General features: G+C 40.9%; 1 protein-coding gene across 4 annotated transcripts in view; it reads left to right on the forward strand.

Annotated features, from left to right (window-relative positions):
- Window positions 1-9,691, forward strand: part of UNKL (unk like zinc finger) — a 37,557-nt gene extending 27,866 nt beyond the window's left edge. For all 4 annotated transcript variants that reach the window (XM_054180450.1, XM_054180453.1, XM_054180454.1 and 1 more), the window contains 5 exons: window positions 2,346-2,438; window positions 4,218-4,448; window positions 5,668-5,870; window positions 6,875-7,129; window positions 8,526-9,691. In XM_054180450.1, coding sequence (XP_054036425.1) covers window positions 2,346-2,438; window positions 4,218-4,448; window positions 5,668-5,870; window positions 6,875-7,129; window positions 8,526-8,681 — 938 coding nt within the window. In that variant the 3' untranslated portion in view covers window positions 8,682-9,691. The remainder of the gene's footprint in view (window positions 1-2,345; window positions 2,439-4,217; window positions 4,449-5,667; window positions 5,871-6,874; window positions 7,130-8,525) is intronic.
- The last annotated feature ends 568 nt before the right edge of the window (window positions 9,692-10,259 follow it).

Raw genomic sequence — 10,259 nt, forward strand, 5'->3', positions numbered from 1 at the left:
ACAGTTCTCAGTATGCTGTGTATGTTAACAGAACATGAATCTTAACATGCCTGTCTTCTGTAGTGACTTTGTGGTAACTGCATAGATTTTGAGGGTTTCCCTTAAAAGAACTTCAGATATGTATATAAAAATTCCTTTTCCAGAGTTCTGCTTCATGTACATACAGGATGACATTGAAAATAGTGCAGCATGTTGCCTGAATAGGGCAGAAAATGAAGGTGTTTGTGTGGAACAGAAAATAAATACATAGTGTTCCTCCAGGAAGTGGTGAATTGTAGAATCATTAAAAAAAAAGAAAAGGGATAGAAAAAGAGCTGCAGGAAGGGAAGGAGCTAGGGGATTATGGAAAAAGGGGATGAATGGTTTTGGATAAAAGATTGGGGGAAATGGAGAAGAGTTACATTAGGAAGGACTGAAGAAGCTTTGTCATACTGGGGGCTGTAGCCCTTTCTGTGGCTCTTCATCCTCATCTCACAGGGACCTTTGAGGTCTCTGTCTAATCCCTGAATAATAGTCCCCAAGAGCTGGGGAAGAGAGTGATGCAGGGGAGTTGGCAATAAGTACATGGATCAATGGAACTAGTATTTAGCATTGAGGCTTGGACAATATGTGGAAAACTGTGGAATGGTGGAGTGAAGGATGGTGTATTGTTGCAGTCTGCTGTCAGAATCAAGGGAGATTGGTCAAGTTGTCTGGTTTGCTTCTGGTGGAAAAATAAAAATGAAGGAGGCATACTCTGAGAACATCAAAGCAGCAGGCTGGTTGAAGTCCTGGAAAGGTGAAAAACAAAACCCAACCAAACCCACAGAGAAGAAATGAAAATATTTTTTAAAATAATAGGGACATGAAATAAGCAAAGTGTGAAGGGAGACAGATTTGGAGAGGAATAAATAGGGAATGGGCAACATGAAGGGAAACAACTCAAGTGGTAGTAAGGAGAAGGTGAGACCTTAACAATAGAGGACATCCAGCCTGATACTCCACCCTTTGTCTGTGTAAGGTGCTGAGTGGTCCCACCCCTGGCAGTGTTGTGGTTGCTTCCATTGCTTTCTAATGCATACTCGAGCATGGGGATTTTTCCTGGCTGGGAGATTCTTCAAGGAAAAATGGTATCGCTCCGGTTGCTTGCCATATATGTTGTGATCTTACATGCTGTATTCTCTCCCCACACTCTGCTGATTTTCCACTGTGAGGGTGAGGTGCAACCTGAGACAAGCAGAGGGAATCAAAAGTTAAGCTTCAAAAATCTAGCTAATGAACAGTAAGGGGTCATGTCAGTCCTTTTTGTGGTGGGAGAGGACAAGTGTGGCAGAATGAGTTGAGGCCTGGCATGAGGGCAACATGACAGGTTAGTGATGTAGTAAGGACACAGGCTTAGATTTGATCTACTATTTGAGCAGTGTGATTTATGTCAGCTTCATTGTGTTTTGTGCCTGCCTGTCATACTTGCATGGCAACGTGCTGAGCCTGACACTGCAAATGACTTCAAATATTAATAACATCTGGGTGATGTGGGGAATTGAAGAGCGTGGAAAAAAGCCTGTCTCCCTTTTTAAAGGTGATGATGTTGCTAATAATGGAACTTTAAAGCCTCCTTTTTTCATGACTGAGAGAGCTTTTAAGTTTTTTGGAAAGAAAGTGGAACAGCTTCACTTGATGCAAGTGGGAGGGAACTCTCCCAGAATATCCTGCAGCATAATGATGAGAGGTTTGCTCTCACAGGTGTGTGGCGTTTTGGCACAAAGAATGCTGGGACAGGTTCACACATACAAAGATTTGTTAGTGGGTTGCATAGCTGATGGCACATAGTGGCCTTCAAGTGAAAGGCAGTCTAACTGTTGAGTCTGCCTGAAATACTGATTTTTTTTTACTTTTACCTTATTTATTTCAAAATATTGCATACTTTCATTTGAATATTCTGACATTTCTTACTTCTCTGTGCCCTGCTATGTAACTCAGCTACCCCAAGGGATGACTGTGGTAAGGGGCATTTACAGTGCCTTTCCTCAGATAAAATACCTGGCTTTATTCTGTAATAATAACAATATATTTATGTAGGTATCCACATTCAGGTGACAGAGATTTATTGAAAATCCAGATAGACAGCCACTTCCTCATTATCCACTTTTCATCTCACCAGTTTAGAGAGCTGAAGTATTTTATATATGAAGAAAATACAGGGAGATATCCTTCACTGTGTGTCTGTGGCATGGCCTAGTTGTGAAAGCCTTCTGTGACAGAAGCACAGAACTAATATGGTCAAGTAAAATTTCCTCACTTGAGCCACCATGATAGTTAAGGTGTAATTCAGGGGTCATCAATTGATACAATATTTTGTTTAACAGGTTCTGCTTTAGATTTGCATTTTAATGACGTGAACGTCGCATCCATAGATAGAGAATTAGAAGATCAAGAAGGCAGTGACCTTGGATTAGCAAGTAAGAGGTCCAGTTTGTGAAATTACCCTCATTTTAAATTTCTCTATTTCTGATATCTCTGATCTTTTATTTGTCAAAACAGTTCCAGACAGTAAAGACTCTGAAGTAAAGTCCTTGCTTCTGTTCTATCTGTTTAACTTTGCCATGTAAAGGGATTGCACTGCTATGATCCTGTCTGTGTTTTGCAAGAGAGCAATCCACTGAATACTTTGTTGTGGTTTTCAGTAAGCATGTTTAGTGACTTTGGCCCATGGTCTTACATAGTAGAAAAACCTGCCCACCCTGAAACTCAAGACATGCAGGCAGATTGTGTTTGACCAACCTTTGTTGCTTCCTTGCTCCTCTTGTGAGGTGCAGTGTAGGTTTGTTGTCTGGGAGATGGTGTGCATCTGTGGTGTGTCCTGTGTCTTCCCCATGGCATGAGGCTGACTGTGGTAATGTGTGCTGAGTATTTTAAGACAGATTTTTCTGAAGATGCTGTGGCAAGGCAGCTTAGAATGAACATCCCTGTATTTTTGTGTTGAAATACTTCCAAAAGGAATGGTGTTTTCTGTGACGACATGAATTCATCTGTTCGAAGTGAAACCACAAAACTAGAATCAGGACCCTTGCTTTAGGTATAATCACTTGATTGCTTTTTATTTTTAAAGACAAGATCATGCCATTTTAATTGCTTTTCAACCATGTTGATGAATATGATCTTCACAGTAAATATCAAACTGTTACCTGACCAGGATAATGCACAGCACCTGCACATGTTCATGTAAACAATTGCACAACTGACTATAGAATCATGGAGTTGTAGAATCACAGAATTGTTAGGGTTGGAAGGGACCTCAAGGATTTACCTAGTTCCAACTCCCCCACCATGGGCTTCATACTAGATCAGGTTGCTCAGAGCCACATCCAGCCTGGCCTTAAAAACCTCCAGGGACGAGGCTTCTACCACCTCCCTGGGCAACCTGTTCCAGTGTCTCACCACCCTCATGGTGAAAAATTTCTTCTAATATCCAGTCTGAAACTACTCATTTCTATTTTTGCTCCATTTGCTAGTCCTATCATTACCTGACACCCTAAAAATCCCTCACCAGCTTTCTTGTAAGCCCCCTTAAGATACTGGAAGGCCACAATGAGGTCTCTTTGGAGCCTTCTCTTCTCCAGATTTAAATACCTATCTATTATTATTCTCATTATTTGGGGAAATTATGAACAATGCATTTATTTGACTAAATTCTTGTTCATTTTTATTGCTTCAAACTCAAGTTTTCATAGACACTAAATATTTTTGACCTTTAAAATCTACTGAGCAAAAGGTGTAGAAAACCAATTGAGTTCTGTCTCTGATTTTCAAGGTACATAGCCTCACTTGCTTAACTCTAGTTCATATATTTAAATAAGCAACAAATACTTCTTAATCCTTTCAAGTTTCAGTCAGTTTCTCCACTGATGTCACTTGCTGGCTGTAAAACTGAGGAAGCTGAATAACAATCTGGAAAATGTTTTCTCCTTCTTAGTAGCACAGAGGAGACCACTGCTGTGTAAAGCAGTGTTCTGTTTTCAGGCACTTGGAAAACTCCTTTCATGTGTTCAATTAAAAAGCTGTTTTTTTGTAATAAGACCTAAATAAAGTTGTCTTTTTTAATGGGAGGTATTTGACTGTGTCGTTGAATTTACATTAGGTACATTCTTCTGTATAAATACAGAGAGCTGTGTTACTGCTTTGGAACAAATCTTTTTTTCCCCTTTCTTTTCTTTTCTCTCCACCTAATACATGCACAGGTCAAAGATTACTGGGAAGCTCAGCACCTGTCAATATTCCAGGTTCTCTTGTTCGTTCCTCGTCTTTACATTCATCATCATCCCTCTCAACCTCTCCGCTCAGCTCTCTTTCGCAGTCACTCTCTCAGTCTTTTGCGTCATCCACTACGGTTCCTCACCACCAGCAGCCTCAGCCTTTGAAGACAGAGCATAGTATGTTAGGCACCTCAGCCTCTTCTCACAACTCTTTAGGTAAGTTGGAGGTTGCACTTTGTGTACTTTAAGAGGGAATTCAATGGCAGGTAAAAAATGTTCCATTCCAGGCTTTGCATGTTTTGGGTTCTTTTTTTCACTTAGCTATTGTAATTGATAATGGAATGGAATAGGATAGGATAGGATAGGATAGGATAGGATAGGATAGGATAGGATAGGATAGGATAGGGTAGAATAGAATAGAGTAGAGTAGAATAGAGTAGAGTAGAATAGAGTAGAGTAGAGTAGAGTAGAATAGAGTAGAATAGAATAGAGTAGAGTAGAATAGAGTAGAATAGAATAGAATCAACCAGGTTGGAGAAGACCTTTGAGATCATGGAGTCCAACCTATTATCCAACCCTATCTAATCAACTAAACCATGGCATCAAGCACCCCATCCAGTCTCTTCTTAAACACCTCCAGGGATGGTGACTCCACCACTTCCCTGGGCAGCCCATTCCAATGGGCAATCACTCTTTCTGTGAAGAACTTCTTCCTAACATCCAGCCTAAACCTCTCCTGGTGCAGCTTGAGACTGTGTCCTCTTGTTCTGGTGCTGGCTGCCTGGGAGAAGAGACCAACCCCCACCTGACTACAACTTCCCTTCAGGTAGTTGTAGAGAGCAATAAGGTCTCCTCTGATCCTCCTCTTCTCCAGGCTAAGCAACCCCAGCTCCCTCAGCCTCTCCTCATAGGGCTTGTGCTCCAAACCCCTCACCAGCTTTGTTGGACTTACATGTGGTATGTAGCAGGAAGTTAGAGGAGTGAACTTCTGTTCCTCCTGGAGGGAACAAAATTATTCTTGGAAGAGGAATTACTTACAGAGGTTTTTGAAAGGGGTAAAATATAGCAGTTGGCATAGAGTTGGTATAGGCTGCAGGAATGCATTTTGGCTGCAGGATTTTGCTAAAGGAAAATACGTAGCAGAGAGGGAGGAGGAATCAAAATGATGTATGAGCTGCTAGGAACAAGACTTTTATATACAAATAACTTGTGTTTTATTGAAAGCAAGAAACAAATGCTAAGTCTGCTGAATTGCTCTAAATACTGTAAACACTTTACAGACCTGTCACATTTCTGAAGGTAGTGGAATAATGTTAGGAGTCTTGCAGATAAAAGCTCAAGTTTTGCATGTGCCCCAGCTCTTTAGTTCTGCATATGAAACGTTTTACAGCAATGTGTGCAGAATGATTATTCTTTTTCTGCCTTTGTTTTGTAGGTTTAAATGGTGTTACAGGGAGCATTTGGGATTTTGTAACTGGCAGTTTCTCTCCGAGTCCTTCCCCAGTACTAAGCAGTGGCACTACCCCCTCAATAAGTTCAAGTGCCAATGGGAATGAACTAACTCGAGTTAGACAGGAACTTGATGATGCTAAGAGAAAACTAAAACAATGGGAAGAATCTTGGCAACAAGTGAAACAGGTATGTTGATTTATGGTAGTATTAGAATTGGAATTAACCAGGTTGGAAAAGACCTCTGAGATCATGGAGTCCAACCTATGATCAAACACCATCTAGTCAACTAAACCATGGCACCAAGCACCCCATCCAGTCTCTTCTTAAACACCTCCAGTGATGGTGACTCCACCACCTCCCTGGGCAGCCCATTCCAATGGCCAATCACTCCTTCTGTGAAGAACTTCTTCCTAACATCCAGCCTAAACTTCCCCTGGTGCAGCTTGAGACTGTGTCCTCTTGTTCTGATGCTGGTTGCCTGGGAGAAGAGACCAACCCTCTCCTGGCTACAACCATCCTTCAGGTAGTTGTTGACAGCAATAAGGTCTCCCCTGAGCCTCCTCTTCTCCAGGCTAAACAATCCCATCTCTCTCAGCCTCTCCCCATAGGGCTTGTGCTCAAAGCCTCTCACCAGCCTTGTTGCCCTTCTCTGGACATATTCAAAGTGATAAGCACACAAGATGATAAGCACACAAAAAAAAGCATAGGCTTGCCAGCCCCTGCATCTGTCTGGACAGTATCTAGCCATCTCAACAGTCAAACTGAGGTTGTTGGAAACTGCCAATCTAGTGCATTTTCAGTAGTCCTTTCCTTCCCCTCACATTGTTCTCTCTGTGATCAGGAGCAGCTAAACACCTGTACTAAGTTTTGATAGTTTTTGATGTCTCTTAACACTAAATTGTGAATTTAATGTTTAAAATGTGTTGTATATATAGGGCTCCAAAAGGGCTTCTGGCCTTCACAGAGAAGCAGCAGTGCCATACCTAAGACTTACAATAAACCAAGAAGAGTTGTTAACTAGAAAGTAGGATGAGTAGGTAGAAGCGTTAAATTGTGCAGTAACTGCATAGTTATGTCTAAAATGACAGACTACCTGAATCTTTGAGAGCTTTAGAATGTGCTAGTCTGTCATTAATAAATAAATAGAAAAAAGATACATTTTTTATCTTCTGGGAATCTGTTTCTCACAGGCATGTGATGCATGGCAGAAAGAGGCTCAAGAAGCAAAAGAACGTGCGACCATCGCGGATGCGGACAAACAACTCGCCCTTCAGAAGAAGGAGGAAGTGGAAAATCAGTTAAGAAAGCTGAAGGCACAATTAGCTTCTTGCCTGTCTACTGCATTACCTTATATGAAAAACTATGGAGATATAGAGAAGACATCCTTGCCAAAGCTTCTTTCTTTACAAAATCGGCTGCACCTAGATTTAGAAACAATAGATGAGGTGAGTTTCTTCGTCTCCATGAATGGCTTTGATGAACTGAAACTGGCAGCTCAGTGACATATTTGTGCCAGGTTTCATTTCAAAGAGCAACACTGCTCTCAGTGTTAAGGCTTTCTTTTCTGGAATGCAGGATGGTTCAGATTTCTCAGCCCTATGGATTCTTCTAAGGTTTTGGTCAGCTTTCAGAACAAATTACAAGTGAGTCCTGAGAATTCTTGGGGTGATTTAAACAACAAAAAAAGACCTTACCCCCCCCCCCCCCCCCAATTTTCTGGGTGCTATCTAGATGAAGCAAAATAGTTGTCCTAAATAAATGAAAACATGCTTTTTTATTTGTACTTAGTAAGGCTCCCTGCTAGGAGTTTTATGTAGTCAGAGAGGCCAGTACAGACTTGGACCATAGAATCACTGAGGTTAGAAGGGACCTCTGAAGATAGTCCAATGCCCTGCTCAGAGCAGTGTGAACTCGCGCAGGTTGCTTAGTGCCTTACCCAAGTAGTGATGAGTATCTCCAAGGCTGGAGAGTCCACCTCCTCTGTGGGCCACCTTTCACAGCATTTGACCATCCTCACAATAAGAAAAGTATTTTCTTATGTCTGTGTGGAATTTTCTATTGGTGCTCATTGTCCCTTCACTGGATTACCACCAAGAAGAGTGTGTTTTATTCCCTCCCATCAGGTATTTATACACACCGGTAAGATGTTATCTCTTAAGGCTGAACAATCCTTTCAGCTAATTCAGCCTCTCCTTATGTATCAGATGCTGCATTCCTTAGTGGTGTAGTTCTGTATTTCACCTTCTCTCAAATCCAGACTCGGTTTCTGCCCAAGCTGTACAACACTCTTCCCTGTCACACTGAGGGTATTCTCAAAGCTGAGAATTTTGGATGCCACTCCTCTGAGCACATCAAGGATGGACCATGCACTGCTGCAAGCACTATACTTCAGACACAACTTGGTTTCACATGCTTCACATTTCACAACTTGGGCACAACTTGGTTTCACATTGCTTTACATTTCACAACTTGGGCACAACTTGGTTTCACATTGCTTTCCCCCCTGCAGTCTCAGAGGGCAGTGATCACAACACATGACAGCAGCTCTTGCTATTTTGTTTGGGCCATGATGGGACTGTCCAGACAAAAAAAGAAAGGATTTCTTTTTACTTCTAGACAGTCCTAGATATCTTCCTTTCTAAAAGCACCTATATACTCCTCCAGCTGCTACTTCAAATGTTGCTCATGCTCTGATCTTAAAACCCTCAACTCATCCATCTGCCATGCAAGAACATTGTTGTTAAGCTAGAATTTTACTGGGGACAGCTAAGCCTAAAAGCTGCCAGAATGCAACTGTATCATTTGGAGTAATTTTAACTGAGTGCAGTAATCTCTTCACAGGTGATTTTTCAGCTTCAGTCAAAGAAGTGTGTCCTATGTCAAGAAGATGATCGTGGCATTATCCTGAATCCATGCCAACATTATGTACTTTGTGATCACTGTGCAGCTGCACAAGAAGAATGTCCCTGCTGTCAGAAAAACAATAATCTCTGGTAGTAGACAGGAGTGGTACTCGTGCCCTGCTCCTGAGGGAAAGCATTTTGAGTTCCTGTATTTTAGATAAGAATGATGTCCCTCGTAATTAACCCATTGAATAGTGGTAGAATGATTCCCATTTTGATGTGATAAACTCCATTGTCTTAAGATAGAGAATAAGGCTTGCTCACCTTTACATATCAGCTTCAGTCCTTTGATGAAGCTCTAGAGTCCTGAGGTGGTTACATTCCCTCCCAATCTCATGGCAGCCTTTTCTGACTTCCACTTAACGTTGCACAAGCTACTTAGGTTCATTTGCACTTTGTATGAATCTTACCACGATGCCTGAATGAAATGTTTGTGTCTGTTATTTTCATCAACAGAGGATGGATGTGTAGCTACAGTAACTACACACAGCAGCACAAGTGGCCCCTTGGCCCTGTCTGTTGCGTGTGAAATGCCGGAGCCAGGATTTCGGGATTGGCCTAACACTATGTTTACTTGGATGTTTGAAAAACTCTTGATTAATATAAAAGCACTTTTTAATTATTGTGTTCTGTTGGAAGAGATGTTGCAAATTGCTTCAAGCTGCTTTCTAGGTCTGATTGTTTATTTTTTAATATGCAATAATAGGGTGTGTTATATGTGTACTGTGAATGTAAAAGTATTCCACATGGTTTTACTGTTAAACCACAATATGGTGACACATAGAAACGACAACTTAATGTAGTTTTTCTACAGTTTATAAGTTAACTGCATCCTGTAGTGCTTAGAAATGTTACCAGCAGAGACAGAAAACAGGGATGGCACTTCTGCTTTCATCTCCAAACACGTGGTTTCAATTTTGTGAGAGAGAGAGAGCAGCTTTTAGTATTCCAACTGTGCGCTTTCATATTTCCCTCAGTTTGGGTGTTTATAGTCTTCAAAGTGTTTTGTACATCTCCTAACCTGATCAGGAGCAGATATGATGTGTGTAGTTATTACCAAGTGCCTATGCCCAGTATCCAATAAAATGGCAGAAGACATCCAAAAAAAAAAACAAAAGAAGAAAGAAATTAATGAAAAAGAGACTTACACATAGTTTCTATTGCTTCATTTTATATCGAACAATTTGACAGGAACTGAAAGGTAACCTTCTTTTTATAGATATTTAAAAACTAGATTTTTTTTTTTCCAGCAATGAAGTAAAGCATGTTTGAAAGTAACCACATTATGATGATGATGATTGTTGTTGTTGCATTATTCTTAATAATGCTTGCAATCAGACAGTGGCACTTTGACACGGTGATTCCTTTTTAAGAGATGCTAGAATATCCTTACTTCATCCTGGTAGTTGGGAGCATACAGTTCAGGAGAAGTGAATTGATTACTGCATGTCAACACTGTATTTTTACCTTTCTTATGTGGAATAATTGCCTCCAGTTCTCCTCTTTCTGTTATTCAGGTGTGCCACAAGTGCGTCTGGGATTGAACTGACCTGCTGCTGTCTCACGTGATTTGTGTCTCTGTGTTACTGTATTCAGAACAAAAAAAACCAAGTGAGTTCACACAGGCAGCAAAAAGTTCAACTACTTAAAGTTCAGTCATGCTAAAACAGAA

Source organism: Dryobates pubescens, chromosome 4, assembly GCF_014839835.1.
Source record: "Dryobates pubescens isolate bDryPub1 chromosome 4, bDryPub1.pri, whole genome shotgun sequence".
In the NCBI taxonomy this organism is placed as follows: domain Eukaryota; kingdom Metazoa; phylum Chordata; class Aves; order Piciformes; family Picidae; genus Dryobates; species Dryobates pubescens.